The 23,534-nt window shown below is 44.6% G+C and overlaps 2 protein-coding genes across 14 annotated transcripts in view; one reads left to right on the top strand and one right to left on the bottom strand.

The window, feature by feature from the left end:
* Window positions 1-619: 619 nt before the first annotated feature.
* Window positions 620-5,272, bottom strand: LOC118508929 (rab GDP dissociation inhibitor alpha). The gene is made up of 3 exons (XM_036048836.1): window positions 4,520-5,272; window positions 2,916-3,391; window positions 620-2,821 (listed from the first exon to the last, which is right to left on the bottom strand). Exons 1-3 carry the CDS (start codon window positions 4,911-4,913, stop codon window positions 2,360-2,362), a joined length of 1,332 nt encoding a protein of 443 aa, XP_035904729.1. The 5' UTR covers window positions 4,914-5,272; the 3' UTR covers window positions 620-2,359.
* Window positions 5,273-6,086: 814 nt separating this feature from the next.
* LOC118510565 (probable phospholipid-transporting ATPase VA) overlaps window positions 6,087-23,534 on the top strand; it is a 36,501-nt gene continuing 19,053 nt past the window's right edge. For 4 of the 13 annotated variants that reach the window (XR_004906031.1, XR_004906038.1, XM_036052554.1 and 1 more), the window contains exons 1-2: window positions 6,106-6,715; window positions 19,071-20,541. Coding sequence is in view for 2 of the 13 variants with exons in the window: in XM_036052554.1 (XP_035908447.1) it covers window positions 19,457-20,541 (1,085 nt within the window). In the remaining 11 variants the exon portion in view is untranslated. Of the gene's footprint in view, window positions 6,716-19,070; window positions 20,542-23,534 lie in introns of all 13 variants that reach the window. The other 9 variants (XR_004906033.1, XR_004906034.1, XR_004906036.1 and 6 more) reach the window with 9 other exon arrangements.

The raw sequence follows: 23,534 nt of genomic DNA, 5'->3' as shown, positions 1-23,534 counted from the left end.
TCTCTCTCTATTTCGCCCCGATTTAAATTTGAAATTAACGCTCGTTACAATCTCGTTCTCAAGCGAAAGTTTTGCTATTTGCAAAGCAAGTGCCAGACGTTTATTTCCCCCAGATCAAAACTAAAACGACGATAGTTAATTAATACATTCCGCCACTATATAGATACTGTATTTTTTTTATTAAACGATCATACTATTCTCACATTTGCCAAACTATTATTAATGAATAGGCCACTGAAAACAAATTACATGCGGTATGAAACTAAGCGTGATACTAATTGTCCGTGATAAATTTGATCGTAACTATTCGCAACGTTGTGTCTTCTATAACAAGTTCGAGATGAATGGGAAATGCTTGATATTGAATGGAACGCAACCAGCAGAGGAATGTTTTCGTTTAAACGGTTGGAAATTATTATACATTTTCCCCGATGCATGCCATTTGGACTTCCGATACACCTGAATGCAATCCTGAAACGAAATGTGCAACGCTGAATGAAGTGCAATGTAATGGCGGTGTGTTATCAAGCTCTTCCCTACGTTAACCGTCCGTCCCATGTACCATCATCACCATACCGGTACGGGACAGGGCCAGCAACTGAGATATCGAACAATCGAACAGTGTGTTACACAATGTATTTATTTGTTTCCTTTTCGGTCATGCAGTTACAAGCTGGAACGAGAGTTTAGCATTTCTAACACACATAGTTGGGTGATTTTGCACATTTAGTTTTTGTTTTCGCAATTGCCGCATTTGCCCGACATGCGTGCGCGTGTAGTGGCTGCCGTTCTGTCATTCTGGATATTACTGAATTGGCGGATTAAACTGTGATTTGCGTTGCATCAACTACTACTTGCACCTGTAGCCATTTCACGACGGTATTAGCTTGTAGTGTGTTTGTTAACAGCTTGATAATCCTTCAAAGCTTGTAGTACTAGCTTTAGGACACTGTGTTGGCAGCATTGTACCCGAGCACACTTTAGATATTGCGCTGCCTTTGACTTTGATGTGTTTTGATGTTGTGACTCTATACTTTCGGTTGCTAATAACATGTATTCTTTGCTACTCGTTGTTACACAAACAAACACACACACACACGCACCTATGTCCATTGTTATAGGTACAGGCATCGGCTCTCAAGAACCGTCCTTCTCAAACCAATCATCCCGGTTCGCATAGTTTCGTGCACCATAATTGTTCTTTGTTCATTGACTCTTAAGCAACTACATTTCTTATGACTGTGACCGAATACAGCTTAACGCCAGAAGATTCGAGTACTATCTGAACCATTCGCGCATGTTTCGCTCGATACAAAAATAGGAAAGTTTAATTTTTCTCTAGCCCAAAAACTGCTTATAGCATTACTGTCTACGAAACGTACTGCAAAACGATCCGACGATCATATCGATCATGCCGAGACGATCCACTCTTGCTAAGCAAAGTAGTAAATAACTGAAATTAAGAATATGCTCCTTTAACGTTCCACTTCACTTCGACGATTGAGCTCAGTCGCGGTTAGCAATCTTATGATGGATTTTCGATGTGTGTGTGTTTTTTTACAAACATTTCTTTCATTCATGGTTGTTTCTCTTCCAACCGAGCAGCAATGGAAGTTACAGCGTACTGATTGTAATCCGGATGTCTTTTTCTTCATACTTTTTGGCTGATTTGTTATTGATTATTCATCATTCATAATAAGAGATAATGTATAATAGAGTAATTTTGCACGCCTTCTCCGAACACAAGTTCGCTAGGATGCGCCGATCCACGAAAGTTGTTGCATCGGCGCGAGTACCGGGCTCCTTCGCAACAAGATACCGCCAGCAATTCGATTGCGATTTCTATTACACGTCTTCCGCCCCCAAGAGTGCGAATGAACTAGTCGTGGTGGTAGAAACATGGTGAAAATGTGTGGGGGCGACGGGTGTAGAGATAGTTGGGGAACACATTTAGAATCGTTTGAGGAGCGCAAACGAGTAAAAGTACTGATAATCTTCACATCCATCCATGCATCGGTCCGCTACTGCATCCCAGCAAGGAACGGTCGTTCACTTTCCGTGCTGCTGGTTGTACGGCGGCGCATTGCGGCGTTTACTCATGACGGTCGTTCGAAGCACAAAGTAAGAAGTAAAAGTTTACAAAAAAAAGCCTTAATTGGAATAATGATTGGATAAATGATAGGGTAGGTGTTGGCTTCATCGGCTCCTCCATGCGCGCCTTCATGCTCCATCATCGAAGCCGCCGCCACTGCTGTTCTCTCACACCCAATTGGTTGCTTGCTTAATTTCTCTCCGGTCACGCATACACACACACTCACACACCCACTTTGGCGTTCCTGCAAGGGGCTGCCGGACCGTCTTACTGCTCCTCGTCACCAAGTTCCTGCTTGATTTTGGAAAAGTCAAAGTCCTCGCCAGTGCCGCGCTTGAAGATGTCGAGCACATCCAGACAGGTGGTCTCGAAATGTGTGGTTGCATCGTACGACTGCGAGATGAACACCTGCGACTGCAAACCGTCGTCGGTCGGTTCGTAGTAGTCCGTGATGGACATGAACTTTTGTGCGATCGGCCCGAGCAGATCGAGACCGGGCTTAATCTCCGCCTCGGGATTGGCGGTCTCGACCGTGGTGGATACCATGGCAATGAACCAACCCTTGGCCGATACTTGATGGGTCGAGCTGATGAGCGATACGTAAATGTCCGACTTGCGGTCGACCTGCATCTGTGGAATGATGATCTGAGTCGAGAGGGCATCCTTCGTGTTTGGGATCGGATGATCCAGCAAGCAAATGCATCGGATAACCTTTCCCGAGATGCGTACCTGCCAAAATAAAAGGTAAGGAAAAAGAACGAATTCGACTAGGGTTAGCACGGCGACACTAGTATTATCGACTCTCTTTCGACGCCCTGGTTACCTTGTTCGGTACATAGGTGGGATCGCAGTAGACCTGTTTGCATTTGGCCACTTCTTCGCCGGAACGTACGCCGACCACCTTGCCGCTCGCGTCGTACACAATCTCATCGATCGGCTTGTCCAGCATGTACGTGCCGCCGTATATGGCCGATAGACGGGCAAAGCCCTGGGGCAGCTCTCCCAAACCGTACATCGGGTAGAGATACGGCGACTTGCCGTAACGTGCCAGCGAATCCGAGTACAGCTTAATGCGATTGATCGTTTTGATGGCCGGTTCGGTAAGATATGAATCATCGCGGTACAGGGCCAGTGCGTGTCCGGTGAAATCTTGAGTGCTCTTATCTAGTCCGAACTTCTCGTACAAGGCCTGCATGTCCTTGGTAGATGGGTCAAAGTCCTTCCATGTTTTTGGATCGTCCGCGACAAAGTCCTGCACGTAGATCAGGAAGTTCCGGAAGCGGCGTTTCTCAAACAGGCCTGGGAGGGTTAAGAAATTGATAATACTAGATTAATAAACAGGATGAAACGTGTTACTCCCACCTAACTACCATGATTTGAATTGTCTACTTAGATCGTTGACTCATCGACACACGGTTACAATGTGCACAACAACCAAAAGAGAAATAAGCAATCTGTACGTGAGATCGTGGTCATCGGAACGGGCAAAAGCTTTCACCGTTGACCCGTCCGTTTAATTTGAGGCCGTTTAATAGCCGTCTGATAGCTGTAAATACTCATTAATCATGACACTATTAGTGGCGTTGAAGGTAAAACTGAATACATTTATGCTACACACTTTCAAACCTACGCGTAATTCGACTAATTGGAACGTCTCTTGAAAACTAAGACACGATGACTCGTGCACCTTGCGAGAACAACATGCTTCATGTTCATCCAAAAGATTGCAATGCATTTCGTCTTTCCTATGTGGGTCTTTGATGACATGATGTGCCCTATGCCCTCATCATCATCATCATCATCATCAACACCACCAGCAACATCCATATAAAAGCACCATATCAAGAGAGAGAGAAACTGGCTCCCGGGGTGGATTCTAGCAGGGAAACTTGGAGCCATCGAGCGACGTGTCATTTTCCTTCTATTCGTTTTGGTTCGTTTTTCGCACTCCTCAACTGGCGTTTCCACGCCACAACACACTCCATTACGTGTTTTCATGTGTTTGCTTGCGCGTATTTCACTCTCCCCCACCCCATCGTTCCGCCCGCTGTTCGTGTGCCCCATTACTGTGCAATTGGAAAATGGACAATATAATTCGTAAAACGGAACGCGCGAGAGCGAGAACGAAAGAGAAGGATAATACGACTCAATTGAACTACGTCAGCAGCAAAAGTGAGAGAGAAGCGACCGTGCAATCAGCATGAGTGAATGCGTCGATGCGTCTATCCAGCGGGTCCGTTCGACGCAAGAGCAAGAGAGAGCGAGAGGATTTTTGTGGTGCAAAAAAGAAAAAGAACGAATCGGTTGGAAAGTGCCGAAAATTTTGCTGGAGCCCCCCGAACTTGTACGCACAAAGCGGGTCCCAGCTTCTCGAACTTATCGTGCAAATGCAACTACCACCGATACACGCACACATATATTACGTACCCATCAAATCCGACGCAAGGGCCTCTTTCTGATCGACCGGAACTTTGGAAATTTTGCCCCCTTTGTAAACGTAGCTTCCTTCCACCGACTTGAACTCCAAGTAACGGGTCACACCCGTGTGTATCAGCAGCTTCACCAGCAGCCCGTTGGCCATCAGGAATTTAGGAATCAGATCCACGTTCCAGTCCCGGCCGCGGCCATACTTTCCCTCCGGCAGATCCACCGCGAACCGCGAGAACAAATCCTCGAGGGGCGTAATCGAGGCCGATTCGCCACCGTAATACTTGTTTCGGTCAATGTGCAACACTTTCTTGCCCGACACCGACAGCATTCCGCTGAGGATGCATTCCTTCAGGCCGGTTCCGAGCACGATCGCGTCGTATTCCTCATCCATGATGACGGTGCGTTACGAAGGGCTTTTTTCGAACGGGGAACAAATGGAACTGCTGCTCGCACAAGAGGGAGTCTACAACGCGCACAACGGTTTCGACGCGACGGGGGAGTGTCGATGTGTAGTCCGCGGACTTTGCTGGAAACTTCTTCACCACCTCCTTTTTGCTGATCCTGATTCGACGATGGGTTCGGCCGATGCGGCTGCCACCAAATGTACCGATCTTCCCTACAACGCACTGCTGGTCAATTCAGTGAGAAACTCGGCTGCACACCGCAAAGAAAATAGAGGCTGCAAAAATCGACCACTACGCTACTGTAGAAAAAAACACGAGATGAAAAAATGATGATGATGAAGTCACGGATAGTGCAAATGCACGGATCAAACGTTTTCTGCCGTTGACGGCTCACCACGGGCGGCCACGTGGACATGCGCGAAGAAAATGAGCTTTATATTTCGGACGAAAATTCATTTCAATTTTGTTGCTCCATCTTCAAATGAATCATTAAAAAGTAAATAAAAAATACGGTAGTTTGCAGCTAACGTGCTGGCCGTTATTGTGATGCAATCGTAATAAAAACAGAATTGTTCGTACAGTCAGTTCGCAAGCATCGCAAAATCAGAGACGTTTGGAAATTTGACAGTACGTAGAGTTTATTATAAAGATTCAAATTCTTCGTTTAAAGTGACTGTTAAATGTAGCGCTTTTAGCAGATAAAACAAGTCAGATCTACAAATCAAATGAGAAAATCATAACAAATCCGAAATTGTTTAGTAAATGATAGAAGATTATGAGTGTGCTTTTTGAGCCATAAATTTAGCCAACAAAATATTCGTTAAAAAGTTTAAAGTCTTAATGTAAAAAGTCATTTAAACGTCATTTCAGACAGTATTCTTCTTAATTTAAATATTTTGATAACATTCGCCGATTTTTGCCGTACTTCATTACACGAAGAACTTTTAGAAAATATGTAAATGCTACCCGTTGATAACACAGGGAAGCTATAAAATTATAAACAGCGTTCCAAAAAACCGATTGACCTCATCAAAACTGTGAACTGAGTTGCAAACCATATTCCGACAGATTCATTGCGAGCAAAGCTAAATTATTTTTGATTACCACGCGATGGGTTAAACGGCAGATGTCAAACACAGCAGGCAAACATCAACTGTCAAACCGTGTGAATAGACCGTACCTGGTGTACGTATCTTTTGAGGGCATTCGTCGATGTCGCTGGTGGTATTCGCTGGAAGGTGGAAGTTTAAGTTTGTCGTGCGTTGAGAGGTTGAGTTAGTTTTCAAGTTTTCCGCAAATCTAACTTTGTTACTGTGCTTGTTGCGCTGTGTTTTTACTCCGTTTGGCCGCTGCTCGTGACTTTCGTTTCGTTAAAGTTCTAACTGCAAACAGGTGGTGTGTGAACGGTCGTGTGAATGTTCCAATCTCGTCGTGTTCGCGAGTGCAGTGGCCGTTTTAACCGTTATGTCTGCTGCTGCAAGGCAATAGCATTGTAGTGACGAAGAAAGTAAGCCATTCTGCGGATCAGCTTTCTCAGCTCTTTTCGTTAACCTGTGGCACAGCGAAGGTGTACGGTGGCGGGTTAAAAGTTTTGCGTTTTTTTTAGTGTAAGTGACCAACTACGGTTATGCTTTAATTAAGTGAGGGAGTTGTTTGCTGCAAGAGAATGTCGTGAAAGAAACCAAGGCAAAGGCCGTGGAACCGCGCACCCAGTGCAATGCAAAAAAAAATTGCTAGAAGCATAAGAGAAAAGAATTCCGTGAGTTTCTTCGTGTGGCGGTGTTTGTGAGTACGTATGAATGTGTGTGTGTCCGTTTACTTCTTCCATACGTATCCAATGTGATTCACGCACATGCTGGATGGATGCTGGCTGAACGGTTTGGCTGTCTCTAGCTCGCTCAACCATCCGTGTGCGCTGTGTTCCGCCGTCTCTATCGTTTTCTTCCTGTTGCTGGGTTATCCATGATTTCTCCGGCTGCTCATCTTCGACGCGATGATGGTTTCGGATGCTTCTTCTGGTGTTTCGAAACTGTGCGGAGAATGTATCAGCAAACGCGCTCAACAAGAAATGCTTCGACCATGTTCCTTATGCAGGAACAAGACAAACGTTGCTGTTTCAAGTGGTAGAACAATAACAGTCGCGCCACGACTACACCTGTTCGTGCAAGAGTGCCCCCACACACAGCAATCCAGAGCAATGCACCTTCACTATGGCAACCGCATAAAGATGGAGCAGCATGGTTTGTGTTGCAGGACGAATCTTTTCCACTACGAAACTCGTAAATACAATTTCCAGTAAAACAATTCTGGACTTTCGTAATACGTACTTCCGCCTTCAGATTTGCAATTGAACAGATGATCGAATTAATTGGTCCGATTGCAAAAGATCGTATCCCATTTTAAAAGTCATGCCACTTTCCTATGCGCAGCACCCTTTATTTTCCGGTGGTGAGATTGCATTATGTGTTGGTCCTATTCCGACACTGGAGGCGAACTGGTTTTATCAGATAACCGTTATCTTACTCGGCAATATACTTGAGATTGTTTCCAAACAGAGAGATTCATACGAACCATCGTTCTGGCTTCAAGTCGCGGCTTCAACCTCATTCTGTCCCTCCGAATGCCACGACTTGGAACCCTGTTTGCTGCCACGTTAGTTCAACCTTCTGGTCGCATGCTGTACTATAATCCAAATTAAGTAAAACTAACAGTAAAAATGAACCGTTTCTCGAATTGAACCAAAAAAGCCTATGCGAAATGTTTGCAGACACAGTTCTATTTGTAAATTGTCTCTAGCAAACTTTTGTATAATACCAAATTCGAATTTTGCATGATTTAGTTAATAGTTTGAATTACTACCGCAGATAACTTAATGCATTCCGTTTTGCCTGAATTTTGCATTAAAAAGCATTAAAAAAGAAGATGCAACATCATCCCGAGTGGTCCTCCATTATAGTTATGGCTATCGTAAAAATGTTCACATTTTTACAACTCTTCCTGAACCTTGACTACTCCGTCTTGGACACAGGCAGATTTGATAAGCTTATCCGTAAGAGTTCAGTCATTATTGTCGTGGATGGTAGTAGGAAGTCTCTTTGGTCGAAGGACGAGTCTTAAACCCATAATGCCATCTGACTGCATTCAAAACATACTGTAACATGGTAAGGTGGCCAGTATCATCAGAATACCGGTCGTCAGGATGTTGCTCACTAGTTACAAATATTTCAACGACCTTAGTAACAGGTATGACCTAAGAGATCGTTAGGCTAAGAATAGAGAGAGAAAGGGAGAGAGAGAACTTGAATTATGATGATTTGCAAAGGTCATCAAAATAGGGATATAATGTCGGCTTCCCAGCGCTTCCTTAATACAGTAAAAATCATCAGACATTAACGAGAGGCTTGCTACAACATTCCTACTGTAGCTCCCCAAATTTTAATATCTATTATCCCATAGACCTCAGAGAATGACTTCAGATGACTACGTGGAATCGAAACACACTCGTCGAATCAAAGAGCCACGATTCAGGTTCCTGCAACACCTCCAAACACACCATCACCTGGATTTTTATGAATGAGACGAAGTTGACAAGTACACCAATCATGCTTTTAGTGATACAGAACTATCTTTCGTTCCGCGTAACTACAACCTCCAAAGGTCTCGGCCTGCCATTTCTGGCTAGCTGTGAAGACCGTCGCCGCTGTTGCCTCGGCCACCGGACCGCCCCTACAGAACCATAGTAAATGAATAACACTAAAACATTTTTTAAGGTCCTTCACAGGGAGACTGTAGCATCAGCTCATTCAAGGTTCCCAAGCAGAATTGAAGCTGTGTTTGATGCTAATGGTGGTTATTTTGCGTGTCCTATCTTCTTGATACGACTGTAACTTACTCTGCCTATTTTTTCCAATTCATCACATGTTATAGATACAAAAAAGATGTTCTTTTCCCTTAAGAAACTATCAAATTTATCCCGAGCACAATGCAGCACGAACCAATCTTTAGATGCAGTTCCTGAATTGTTACTCAATCAATTGAGCACTCTGTCATATATTGTCTATACATAAAAACTGAAGTACAAACGACAATACACGGTTGCGTAGATCGCTAGGACACAAGGACGTTGAATCGTTGAAATCTGTCTATTTGTTTTTTTTATGCGTACGTAATGCGTGTCTAACTCGAGACCTCTCAGGATCAAGTTGAACAATTTTATTTGATTAAGTTTTTCAGTTTGGGACTTTGCTTCAATTAACTCTTCCTTGGCTTGACGCTCGCCGAACAGCTTGGAAACTTCTACGTCGTGTATGTCTCGACGGCACGGACAATCTGTCGAGTTATGAAAGGCAACAAATTTCCATGACCTTTAGGTCATTTTGTTTTCTCGAACAACAAGCTAACGCACACCACGATCTCCCATCCAGTTGCCCGGACAGTGTTGTTCGCCATTGTTGTGGTTTATGGTAAGGGTGTAAAGGCAAGATCAATTCACGGTTTATGGTCGTGCGTCTCTTTGACCGTTTCGCGATATCTTATTTCATCTGTTTTGTGCAAACTTCCAACGACCTAATACCATGACCAAACTGCGAAGGAATAGGAGGGGCAGGTTTGCAAGTTAGCTCTGTACAGCATTCTTGACCGTCGTGCCCATGGGCGACAACTGTTCTCATTCTGCCTTTATTCGCAACAGTAACGCTGTTGCTGCCGGTGCGAAAGTTGAAGTCTCGCCAGGGCTTTTCCGGTTCCGATGGTAGTCAGTCTGCGTTGGAAACGAAAACGATACCAAGGGTATGTTTCTGCATTAGTTAAATATGCTTGACGCTTTATATTGAGAACCTAGTATGAAATCTAGTATGGAAATGTAGTTCGTGCCTTAGATCAAATCTGATCCGAACTTATCGCTAGAGGAATTTCTCAAAAGCGTGAACAGTTCATTTTTTTCCCTTCCCACGTACTTGAACGACTCTTGAAACGTATCAGCCGCTCGGAAACTGAGCACCACCACCAGCGTGTGCCATTTATAAGCCGCACACCGGAGCCCAAGGTGGACAACTTTCAGCCTGTGTGTGTATTATTCAGTGCAAACTTTTGAACCTTGCACGCGGGTACGATCTGGTCAAGTCAGTCAAACCAACAACCCAGCCGGACCCTTTCAAGGCTTGAACAGGATCCGGACACAGCATCGGCGGTGATAAAGTCTTTTTTTCAATTCCTCCTCTTCTGACGCGCGTTGTACCCTGTACATAGTAAATATGCAATATCACGTTCGATCTGGCAATAGCGAACTGGTGGAATTCATTTATCAATGAGTTCCATTAATGTAATGGAACCTTGGCCGGTCTTTTTGATTAGAACCATATGGCACCAGGGCAGCGGACACTAGCCACATGTACCTTCCGCACGCAGCACAGCGTTTCGCTGAGATTTTCATGAGACGGAACGCACTTCACAAATCAGAGCGACACATTGAACTGCCTTATGATCGACCCAAGGCAAACCAAATTGGATATACTTTACAAACACTTGGTTTTCAATTAGCACCTTATCTCTTTTCGTCGCTCTCTGTTTTTCGTCCAATGGGCCTGCGAGGAAAAAGGAAGCGGAAGAAAATCATCGCGAGGAGATTGCCATTCGATACTGCAGTGATTGCAATCATTTGATTGATTTTGATTCCCTCGCCCCTACCGCACCAGACCGTCGGGCCTGAAGTCTCCGGGCGTCTCTGGCAAACACGTTGTGCTGTGCCACATGTGTGCCTTTCATTGCGCGATGCAAGATTGGTTGGTTGTTGCAGCTTGTGGAGGCCTTTCCGGGCAAGGAAGTGAATTTCGTTTGAAAGTTCAGTCTGTGAAGTTTCGGTTTCACTCTCGGCGCGGCCCACCGAGTACGGGGAAAAGATAGGAGGTGGAATGGTTATTTGTTTGCTACCGATCATTTTTCATCGCTGAGGTGAAAGGAGTGGTGTTATGGTTCACAATCATGTGGAGGCATGCACGTCTTCCATCTAATGGTTGATAACACGATCTCTCAGCTAAAACGGTGGGTTGGATACACCGTTCTCAACCCATTCATTCTTTTTATATGGGATGTTTTATTTTTTTTCGGATTTTGCCACTCATATAGCCCTTGTGCGTTCACGCACCAAACACCATTGTTGGTGCATTGGATAGTTTTTCCTCAGATTTTCTTACGCTGTATTCCTTGAGTGTTATGTGAACGGGGGTTTTGTTTTGTTTTCTGCAATGGTCTCACGTGCATTGGCATTGAATTCAATGTGTCTTGCTTTTGCATGTTCCTTTGTTATGAATGGGCTGCGTGTTCCATCAGCTCTACACAATGTTTGCCTTTTAATGTTGCCTCATATGGGTAGACAAACGCGCATATACATGATTGATTGTTTGCGGTACTCTGCTTATCTCAAATGCGCTTATGTCGAAACACCGAAAGGAAGGCAGTGCGTGACAACCTGTGCAACCTGGCTTACGATAGTCTCCAGTAAATCTTTCTTTTTTGCACACCACGGATGGGGTGTTAACACACACAGCATGTTTATGGCCAAAATTGCCTATAAACGACAACGATACAAATATTTGGAAGTAATACGTAACATATGCGATCGGCGGCACACGACAGCACCGGGGCTCAAATCCCATCTAGGCCGTTCCCTCATAGTGAGGACTGACTTTCAGTTTGACTCTTATAATTTACAACTTAAGTGTAACTTCATACAATTCTTAATTTTGTTAAGCAATTTGTCAAATAATAGAGTTTTTTTCCACTGCAAAAAATGTCGATTTACAGTACAATATTTATTTGCAGTACTGACTTACATACTTATCGGGCGCTACAAGCGTTTCGGGTCTGGCTTGTTGCAGACGTCCTCACGTGCTCACTAATGCTCATTGTCTATCGTCGTCGTCTGCCATTCCATCATCCCAGCCTTTCTGGCCCATCGGCTGCGTTGTCCGGTGACATTCTCATGTCATGATCAGCCCAGTAGAGTTTGACGAGTCTCACACGCATCACGAACTCGTAGAGCCTATTGTTCAACAATCCTGGTGTGCTGTTTCTCTTGAACACGGCTGAGAGAAATTGCAGTACCAGAAAATGCAAATAATGTTGTTTGTTTGAAATCGTTCAAATTTAAAGTAGAATATTGGCAAATACCTTCAAATTGTATCTTGACTCAAAAGCGCCACATAGAATGTCTGTCGCATGTTACCTATAAAATATCTAAACCATAAAATGGCTTGTTAAATTGATTGATACCACGTAACCAGATCCTTCTTACCCAGTGCTTGCTACCGAGAACGGTCCAAACGGGATATGAATGCCGAGTCGAGTCGCGTGTGATGACCGACCTACACCGTTACCGCTCCGAAAACCCGTCGGTCCGATAGATTGAATAGATTACAGGTTTTATTTAATTCTAATTCTTCTTGCACTATCCAAGGGATTTAGGCACCCATGTTATCGCTTATGTCGAGATAACTAGTACTTCTTCTATCAATGAACCCGTAACGAATTAAAAATGATTCGCAATAATTTCTCGTCATGGTTTTTTTCCCTGCTACACGCGGCATCAAAAATATATTTTTCAGGTTTAGCAAACCCTTAAAACCAATCACACGCCCGTTGTGGCTACAGCGGCCAGAGCAGAGAAGAAAAAAATGAGGAAAACCACATGAATTTGTAGTGAGTATCGATTAGTGTTGCCCGGTGCACGTATAAAGCGCGTACACTACCACCAAAGTAATGGGGCAAAGAGAGACAGAAAGAGAGAAAAAAACACTCCACCGGTGGATAGGAACGGACTTCCGTTATTCTGAGGTTCCGGTACGTAGATTTGGCTGATGAGTCTCGGTCCGTAACCATATCGGACATAATCTGGTGGCTAAGCGTACCGCTCTGGCGGTGGCAAGAACGAATGAATGCATAAAATGTGGTGTGCGTGGTAAGCAAGAGGGTAGAGGAAGATGAAACGGCGCACTGAATCATTAGAAATCCGTCCGAAGAGAACGCGTGCTCGGGCAGAAGGGATTAGGTTAGGAGGGAGGGAGGGAGAGATGTCGGGAAATCCGGCAATAGTGTTACTGTATGGAAAGAACGCTTTTTTATTGTTGCTTTCTCTCCGTTTGGATAATGAGGGCTGATAGTTGCATGATTTAAACGCAAATGATTGTGTATCGCACACATGCTTCCAATCGAAACAGGTTGTGTACAACTGAATTGTTCCTAGGCTCTGAGTCTCATTGCACGCAATCAAATTCTAGCAAATTCTTGAAAGATCTACGAAAAATCGATGTTTGAAATTAAATGATTTTTATTGCTAAGGATTCTTGATAGATAGGACAATAAAGCATTTACGTCCAAAATTAGCAGTTAGCATCAGTAAGGTAAAAGAGTGTAACACCACAATTAGTTTGGTTTTCTCAAGGCACCAAGCGACGTACATTTTTGTTGGAAGCGACTGGTTCGTGTGCCAGTCACATACATACATCAATCGAAAATAGAAAGCTAGCTGAGAGAAGATAGTTTTGTCGTCAGTCGTTCGCTGCATCCGATTAAATTTAGACAAATTGTTTGTGTTTTCTTTCCGGATTGCCTTTGCTGCTGCTGCCTTGCTGTCGTGGTGATGAGCCGACATTGAGCAATTCCGATTTAAGCGAAGCGAATGCTACAGTGACGCTCCGTACACTACATGGCCATGTTGAGGTTTTATTAGATTTGAATGTTTTTGTTATGGTTTGTGCTTGCATGCCTGTGGTTGTTGCTACTACTCTATGCAATTTAGTGTCTGATGTAGTGAAGGAATGCTTTTTTTTGCACAATTTTGTATGGCTTCAGTAAGAACTTTGTGAAGAAATAGCTTCTCTATTACTTCCAAAAGAATAGTTGAAGTATGTGTTGTGAGATGAATTTTCCGCTACAAAGGAAGGAAATAAGTGTCCGTAAAATTAGTTGCATTCGTATCGTAAACTAATCCATTTGATATTGTATCAAACTTCAGTGCATTGGTTTGATTTTCCTGGGCGTATTGAAATTGGGGCATTCATTCCGAGATACAAAAACCAAATGCCCCAATTTCTCATAACAAATATGACGAATCCTGTTCGCGAATAATCCTCTGAAGATCGATTGTTGCAGTTACTCTTAAATTTGAAAGTGTGTAGAATTCGTGAAAGGTGAAGGTGTGCCATCGTTGGTTAGCCCACCAGGAACTCGTCATCCAACAGTCGCTTTCTTACACGTAGCAGCAGCATCGAATACGCTTATTCACTGCCTCATTTCTGCTAACGTCTACTGTCGAGAGCAAAGAGCAAGGCAAACCCCGATACAAGACTCCCTACACCCTGGGCAGAAGCAACAGCAACAACAACAACATCATTCGGTCGCGTGTAGTATACGCTTCGTTCCGTCGGCCATGCCTGCCCTCCCGTCAAAGGCCAAACATCGTAAAGCGCAACATGACATTTATTTGGCAAAATATGTGCCGCAACGGTGGTTCACCTCCCTTCATATTCGCGCTCCCTTCTTGGGGTTTCTCGTAACGCCGCCAAACCTTCGCCATCATCCAGCGTTGAGCGTCTTGGGTGAAATCATATGTTTTCTCCCACCTTCGATCGGGCTCTTCTCCTCCTCAGGCTCAACACACTCACCTACACAGCGATCGTCGCGCGCGCTGTATGTGTTGGGCAGAGAGCAGAATCTCCGCACATATCCGTGGGGATGATGACGATGCCGATTTTCTGTGGAGATATTTGAATCAGTTTGCGCGAGAAATGCTCAGCCAACACTGTTGCTACTGCCGATGTAGTAGTGTAGTGTTGCTATTGCTTCATTCATCGATCGCCAAACTGACCGAGAGACTCAAGACGTGTCGGAGAGAGTAGCAAGATGTAGGAGAATGTAGGATGTCGGACGGAACAGTTGTGAACGTCTCATTGGCCAAGGTTCGACCAACTTCCGCAATAGTAGCGTGTCCGCTTCCTTCTGCACAACTTCCTTCCTTTTGCTTTTTGCAAAATTGCTCTCCTAACAGGAGTTGAGGTTTTGGTTGTAATACTATTTTTTCGCTCATGAAGACTTGGTTTACGAAAAACCTAATGTTCCATTCATCCTGGAATGATATTGGTATGATGTCGACTGGACAACACGTCGACTGCATGCGATGTAATACCGATGCATCGTATATGTGTGACAGTAACAGATGCGAGGTCGTTTCCACTAAATGGGGTACGATAAATAAAAAGCCAGCAAAAGGGTCGCCCCAATTCGTGGTCAGAGCAGCATATGCAGCAGCAGACGACGACGGCGGCTGACTTTGCCTGGCTGCGCTAGAAACTGGGTCACTTTGCCCCACCGTGGTAGAGTTATGTTGGGTGAGCAAAAATATCACCTCGAGGGCAAGCAAAGCAGCAGCAGCCACTGCCAGCTCTCTGGTCGAAGCAGCGAGAAGGTGAGCGTGTGCTATGTAGTAGCAGCAACTACTACCCGAACGAGTAGTACAAGAAACATCTCGGACGAGAGAAGGGTAGCAATGAACACAGCAAACTTCGTCATTCACAGACGTGTAGTGGAAGTAGGAAACTCCAGCCTACTGTAGGACCTGGCCAGGGTGAAGATTGCTGTGTGTTTGCTCATGCCGAATGACTGCGGGCGAGCGACCGTCTACTACCGGGCCACCGTTGTTGGCATACAATCTGATTGTGAGTCTGCCCGTGTGGCGTATGTATTTGTTGGCGTGTTGGTGTGCGTCCAAGACGTCGCTGGCCTATATAGGCGGCGTCTGATGGGGCAACTTGCATTTTCCGTCGACTGTCTGCGGTGTTAGTTTTTACGGTAGGAAATGGAGGAAATATTGGACAGTTTTATTTACACTTGAGGATTTTTTGGTGTAACTTTTCATTGAAATTGTTTTATTTAAATGTTTAATTTAAATAAATTAAGAGATTAAATTCGAAAAATAGTTTGATAAAATGGATTCATGGAATAAAATATTTGCTACATCGAGTTTGACAATTGTGTTCAATAATAATTGTTGTATAAAATTCACAACTCAGGTTTTGAAACACTTTTGAATCCTTTTCTTCAATAAAGAAAAACAATTGGTTCGATTTTCATTTAACATAACGACACGTAATGTTGTTTTCCTGGAGACAAATTGTCCTCGTTAGGTTAAAACTCATCAACCTCATGGAAGCAATACAAATTTGCTGTGGTGTTTCGTTTTTTTTCCCTCAGATCGGTTTCAGCTTTTTCAAACTCATTCTGTAAACCCAGAGCGAAGGTTTCGCTAAATTCGCATTTACAATGACGCAAACATATTTTACGGTGTCGCACAACGCTAGCTGTGTACGTACAGTGACCCTGGCTGAAATTGCCGAAACACAAGAAGCCCAAACGAACAGGAAGAAGCAGCGAACGGTTCCCGCGCACACCACCAGCGTGTGTTCCATTTGTTAGAGCGGAACCACACACACACACACACAGGGCAATGTAAAGGAAAAACGTCATCGCTTTCCCAACCCCAAAAGTGCGGGTTGGCCAAAACAATAAAACACCACCGCAACCGCAAGAGCAACCACAAAGCGGTAAGCGGCCAATTTGCATGGACCGCTGCCGTATTTTTCGTACGGTGTAAAATAGTCTCCGATGGTTTGTAGTCAAGCCGTAGGTAACACACTGTCGCTGAGGCGATTTGTGTTCGTGGTTGTGGGCGTTGTGTTGGGTCGCGAATGGTTTAATAATACGGGAACTGGAAGTAAATATGAGAGTACATACATTAGAGTAGATTCATTGAGCAATGATCTTTTTTGTTTGTTAGGGGGGGGGGGGGGGGGTTTGGGTGGAATTTTTTTTTTTGTACAACAATCACTTTCAGTTGGTGTGGAAGTCTCCCGACGGTTCGAGTGTCCCGATTCCCAACTGCTTATTGTGTCCGGTATGTGTGCCTACAGAGTAAACATAAAGAAGACAATCGTGAAGCTGTCATTTGGCAACGGAACCGGTTCCTTTCTGTGCCGCGAATGCTGGAGTAGCTCATTGCAATGGCTTGACCGCCGCTGGCCAACCAACACTGGTTAGTGGCCTTGGGCCTTGAGTATACTAGTGCAGTGGTTTGAAAAATGTTCCTAATGCCATTTTTTGTATTATTCCCTCTTCTGCTCCAGAGGATTGACGAATGAGTAAATATTCGATGAACGGAATAAATTGGTTTCACGTTCTACAAAAAAAGCGCTCTTTCTCTGCGGCTGTATCAGCTGGAGAAAAGTAAAGTGAGCTTTCGCCGTTTGCTTCGTGGTTCATTAAAGCACTTCTGTTGTGTGTAGCATGTAAAACAAAACCGTGACTTCTATCCCAAGCGTCTCCCAGCAGGAAAGGTTAGCGGAGGCATCAGCCGTGTCACGATGAGATTGACTGTACTACATCCATCGCATTTTCAACTGAACGACTTATACACTGTGTGTGCGGTTTTTTTCGCCACTTCTTTACAAAAAACTACTTCACATTTCCTTCACCAGTTGACCAAACTACTAGCGGTCGTGGTATTGGCAGCAGTGTGTGAGTGTGTGTGTGTACACTGTATTAGCCGTGTTCCACTTTTCTTAACTTTGGTGAAAACAGAAACCCTGGAATGACGACAACCCCATTCCGGTGGTCGGGGTGGCCAAACTCAAAACAGCAGATAAAAAAATACAAATCACTGTTTAAAGAGCGTGTGAGCAAATGAGTCAGTGTGTGCGGGCGAAGTGAAAGAGCGCAGAAGAAAGATTGAAGCAATCTTGATGAGTTTTACTAAGGCCAACAGGGGATTAATCCGTCTTTTTTTCTTTGTTGATTTGCTTTGCTGGCTGGCATGTTTTCCCAATGTTATTAGTTTTGACATCCCTTACAGCCTTCAATCGTCAAGCTACTGATGGTTTGGTGGAAGGAAGGGATTTTTTTTTGTAGGTTTTCTCCATACCGTTGGATTTGTTTGCATAAAGTAGTTCATACTCGATTAGCATATTTTTAACACACATATTAACGTATGCATTAGAAAATGGACTTCGGAAGGCAATTAAAATAAAAACTCTAACTACTTCTTCTCCTTCTTCTTTGGCTCCGGGATCTCTAGAGGTCTTGGAAATGCCTTTAATGGCTTCCTTGACTTGTTTAGATACCAGAATTAGTGGATGAGTTACCAGGTCCTCTTGCGTGAAGACCAGTGCCGAAGAAGATTGCCTCAGCCATTGAACTGACTCACTAACTACAGGTTTGCCCCTAAAGCATGCTAGTGATATTCGATCAACGACATAATCGTCGTTAAAAGAATCTACAAAAAACCTTGTATAAGTATTTTGCCAATTATATTATATTATGCTTTTCCGTTTAGACTCGGTTTAGATTTCGGTTATAATGCATTTAACAGTAACAAAACCACGTAGAAGTTCCGAAATCAGCTCCTAACTACTACACACCTCTAGAACTACGATAATGTCAGAAAGCTTGAACGGCTAACCAATCGTCAAAATGCGGCTTACTATTTGATATCTCCATGGATTTAGGACGAACAAATCTTCAATTGGAGTTGCTCAACTGTTTTGGCCATTCAATTGATATCGTGGTAATATTTTGTATGCACGTTTTATTCTTTTCGTTAGACTTTTCCTGTTTCCGTAGTTGTCCACATTTATTGGTAAATATTTGGCCTCTGTTAAATTATTGATAAGGAAGAAAATTACAAAATCTTCCTCTTAGCTTATCGTATTACTAAGCTACTCATATCGGGCATGTAATGGCTCACTTCCACTAACTGATTGATACCACGTGGCCGAATAGTCAGTCCAAGCGGTAGCGGCAGACAGGCACCTACCTACCGCCTCAGCCACCAGACCGCTCCAATGTTATCTAACCCGGATCCCCAATAAAATGTTATCTATTTCAAATTATGAGCTAAAAAGTGGCTCTTCAAGTTCGCCATAAATTGGTTTCGATATCGGTGATAATCACAAACGACCGTACGAAGTGTTTTCATTTTTTGTATGGATATGAATAATAAATCTATTGCATTTATACATTGGTGTCTTATACTGTTTGTCTCCGTTTAAAGATTTCCACAAGTTTCTAACATTTGTCTTTTCTTCTTTTCTTCCCGCCAGGTTGTGTGCTCATCGTTCACCCACTGGTGCAGTGAAATGAAAGGTTACACTGAAAGTGAAGTTACATCGTAAGAAAATCGTGGTAACCAAACAGCCGGTGGTGTGTGTGTGCGACGTAAACCGGCACGTTCAAATGTGATTGCGAAATATGCTTAGTTAGCTGTTAAAAAAGAAGAATAGTCGTTGTGTTCCCCCAGCACAAATCTAACCGCAGGGAAACCCCTTACAGGTCGTACACAGTGGTGCGTTCATGTGCATATGATTAGAGCGTGCGTGCATGAGTGCGTGCAAGCAAAAAGTGAAAGTGTTCTCGCTCGTAGGGCTCATCTAAATGGTGCATTCCGTCGCCAAAAGCAGCAGCAGCAGCAGCAGCAGTAGCAGCAGCAATGACGCAAGCGAAGGAGGATCTATCCAAGGATATTGCGCCGGCGGGCGACGGAGGGGGCGGTACCGGTGTCGGTGCCGCAATCGGTTTCCATAATCATGCACAGCAGCCACATCATCACCATCAGCAGACACAACATCCACTGCACCCACACCAGGAACATCCGCTCGAATCATCCGGAGACCACGTGAAGTACGTGTTTCCGGGTTCATCCCAGGCAGCTGGATCTCAGGCGGCTCAGGCTGCTCAGCTGATCGGTGGTGGGGTGAACTCCGTCGCCGGCACGACTACAAATCCGTCGGCTGGCCGAATAATGCTAGAGTACCAGCGTCCTACCGGCGGAGGTCACTCGCGCTCGGTTAGCCATGGTGAAGGTTCGTTCGGGGGGTCGCTGGTTGGTAGTGGCGGAGCTGCCGGACGACCTTCAGCCTTGAAATCGGCGGTCAAGGGAGGTCACCAGCGGGCCCTGTCCCAGGGTCAAATCATGGATGCACCAACGATCGCAACCCGGGGTCACAGTCGGGTTGGATCGAAAACCGACTTTATCCTACCACCCGGTCACAAAGATCAACCGGAGCAGCGGGACGCAGCACCTCCACACTCGGCCACCTCCATCAAGGGCCACTCGCGGCAAGCATCACGATCGGAGTCGATCTACACCTTGCGCCGAGCCGACAAACCACCCTGGTGGAAGCGTCTCATGTTCTGCCGAACGGCTAACAGCAAGCTCGAGGATCGAGGCTACCGGATAGTGGTCCCGAACCATACCGTACCGCCCAAAACTCCCAAACGGGACCATCCGAATGGGCGCCTGTGCGGCAATAAAATCCGCACCACCAAGTACACGCTTCTTTCGTTCGTACCGAAAAATTTGCTCGAACAGTTTCATCGAATTGCGAATCTGTACTTCATCTTCATCGTGCTGCTCAACTGGTTCCCGCAGATCAATGCGTTTGGGAAAGAAATTGCCATGATCCCGGTACTGTTTGTGCTCGGGGTTACCGCGATAAAAGATTTGTTTGAGGATCGCCGCCGAAAAGCGTCCGATAAGCGGATCAACAACTCAACCTGCCGCGTGTATAATGGGTAAGTTTGATTGACTGTTTTTATTTGGGGGTTTTTTTTGGTTGTTTGGTTGGGAGACCCCCATTCGCTAATCATTTCCGGTCGGTTCACTCCCTCTCGTTTTGCGCTGCTCGGAGATAAGATTGTAGCACTTTGGTACATTTGAGAGTATGCTTTAAAGCATGATGCGATAACTTCAATGTTTGGTACTCCTTTCAGCACTTTCGATCGTACGATTAACATCGATTTAAGGGAGGGCCATAAATTGAGCCATTTTATCTTTCAATAATATATCACCCCGCAAGTCATACATCGCACGAATGGATGGTTTCCTGCATATGCGAGTTGACGTAGTTAACCGAAAGAAAAGGTGTTTGGGGAGCTTTAAAGCAGTAAAAGACGGCACAAACCAAGCTGCCATTTTAAAACGCGAGCAAAACGCGCAAATGCGTTCGTGATACCGTTTTCGCGAGAAATCACGCCTCACTTATGTTTGGTGAAAAATGTTGACCATTTCAACCGCCCGTTATCAATGTTTCATCGTTAGGCACGTTGTGCTCGCTGCAGCGACAAACTGAACCCGGTTGTAAATGCCGCTGGAAATGGGCGAAAATGGCGACTTCACTTATGACGGAACATGATGCACTCGTTATTAGATGGGGAAATGTGTAACGCGCTAGAACAAGAAATGCTAACGAAGCTAATTTGTTTTACTTAACGCTTTTTCGCAAGGTCAGTCAGAAGCTAAATCTTACCTGTTTGCAGAGAGAAATACAATTTACAGGAAATAGTTCACACTACACGCTAGTGCTACGATCCGTTCCAACCAATAACAATTCTGTATCGTAATTGACGGAAAAGCTACTAACCTTTTACATCAAACACCCAATTTATCGCTTCATTATTTCGGAAATGAGTTCCTGTTAACGCGGGGTTTGCCTTTGATTTGTTTATGGTAGCATACATTACACTGTGAGTTCCGTTTCCGCCAATTTTGCTCGGTGGTAGCTTATGAATAAGTTTTTTGTTTGCGAATTTAGCCATTTGGAAATCATTACCACCCTACCGAAAGGCTTGAAATGTCAACAAAAGACCTTAGTATGTACAATGGACGTGTGGACACATGATTTGTATTGATCGATAAGCCCATTTCATCATCATATGTGGCACATTGGCAATTATGAAGCTACGCAGCCACTTTACCACATACCGAATCCGATGCCAACGGAGTGTAGTTCACAGCTGTTCAAATGCCACATGCAAGAGGACGCGTTTCGCCACCGTGTTCGCCGCGCTACTTAAAGACGACAGTGAACAACGCGGTTAGATGCGGTGGTTCAATGCCAAACTAAAAACTACCAACACGAGCCAATCGGACGCGACAGAAGTGGCGAATGGTGTTTGCATTCGTTTTTGTTGCTTTGCTGCCGCGTGTCGCCTGTCTTTATGATGTCTTGTGGCTTGCTTGTTTCATGCATTCGATATCCGTGTGTGTAAGTGTGCTTGCTTCCCAACAAGTCTCCACTCCGATGCTCAGCGTCTTGCTCAGAAGAGTTATAAATGTTTAAAGTTCTTTTTTCTTGTCGCGGTTCATTTGCTCTGTCTCGCACTCTACGTGCAAATATGAGGCGAAACCCCTGCCGACGTTCGTCCACGTGTCCATGGTTCGATGGACGAGTGGATGGTTGAATGTGGCACCGATGGCGACAAAATTATCATAGTGCCCCTGCATTGGTGATGCATCGAGCCCGAGCTTGGACAACTATTGGCTCATTGGCGCGTGGACGATGGCCACAAGCTGTGAGCATCACCACAACCGGTGCCACGCTGCTGTCCAGCGAGGTGGAATTCCATTTTTCCCTGTTCAATGCGCGACACGGAACAAAAAAGGATGATGATGTGGTGATATATGGTGGTGGTTTGCTTCGGGCTGGCCTAGTGTACGCCTCATGCCATAATTATAGATTGTTTGATGTTTGCTCACCGGTCCCGGCATGGTGTGGTAGGTGTTTTGACAAGCCCAAACACTGTTTTCCAACTGCGATGCTTTGATTCGTCGTGGATGGTCGTTTTGTTTTTCCTTTTTCCACGTTGGCGGTAATTTAAATTCAAGCAGGATGCTCTATGGGTTTGTGTGCGCAACTCGCGAGTTATCTTGTGTAATGTAATGAGTGTAATTTCGAACTTCTGTGGTCCGATCGAACTAACGGATAATATAAAAACTACCGATAAACTTCCTCGTAGTAGAAGAAAAGTTTGGTTTTAGTATAAAAAGGAATGTAAACCATCATAAATTACAAAAACACTAATGACCCCCGACAGCTGTATGAAGACATTTGGTTGTACACTGAAGAGCAAGCGCCTAAGTGACGACAGTGCACGTTTCATAATTAGAAAACAAAGCCGTACAAAGCTGTCATGTGAGCGGAAAAGGAGAAAAGTAGACACAAAAATCAACGGAACCCAACAATTAGCGTTTGCAATTTTATGCCACAATTTATTCTAATACACACGGTCACGGTTGGACGAGCGTTTTTGTCGACGAGCAGCGGGTTGACGTCTTCGCTGCGATTTGTGTGTGTGTGTGTGTGTGTGTGTGTGTGTGTGTGTGTGTGTGTGTGTGTGTGTGTGGTTGGTCTTTGGTTCTAGAAAAGTGAATCTCTGCAAGTGTAGTGCCGGGATCGGTACGGCCCGGTTGCGTAACTAAATTTTCGCCGTTTCGTGACATTGTCGCCAGCTGTGGCGTCCCCGGGCGTTACGAGTGTGCCTTATTATTATTTATACTTCTTCTCGTAACCGTGCACAACTGTGGCCAGTTCGTTGTTAGGTCCGTGAGCCAACATTACACATGCCACACGGCGTTTGGGCGAGGATTTTAAGTACTTATTTGCGGATGTTTGTGCTGGTTATGTCCGTTGCAGAAAAAACACCTTTCGGTTAACCAATTGGCAGTACCGATGACACGTTGATGGCTCGAATAAAGTAAAAGAGAAAAGAGCTTTAAATCAAACCAA

This window comes from Anopheles stephensi, chromosome 3 (genome assembly GCF_013141755.1).
Source record: "Anopheles stephensi strain Indian chromosome 3, UCI_ANSTEP_V1.0, whole genome shotgun sequence".
Lineage (NCBI taxonomy): Eukaryota > Metazoa > Arthropoda > Insecta > Diptera > Culicidae > Anopheles > Anopheles stephensi.
Note: the sequence above shows the minus strand (reverse complement) of the source record. Positions and strands in the feature narration are given on the sequence as shown.

What these genes read in the sequence shown, in the direction of transcription:
- LOC118508929 (XM_036048836.1), bottom strand. Translation starts at nt 4,913, where the DNA reads ATGGATGAGGAATACGACGCGATCGTGCTCGGAACCGGCCTGAAGGAA. An exon ending in CCTTGCGTCGGATTTGATGG is followed by an intron (nt 3,392 to 4,519) that starts GTACGTAATATA and finishes TAACCCTCCCAG; the next exon opens with GCCTGTTTGAGAAACGCCGC. An exon ending in CCACCTATGTACCGAACAAG is followed by an intron (nt 2,822 to 2,915) that starts GTAACCAGGGCG and finishes TTATTTTGGCAG; the next exon opens with GTACGCATCTCGGGAAAGGT.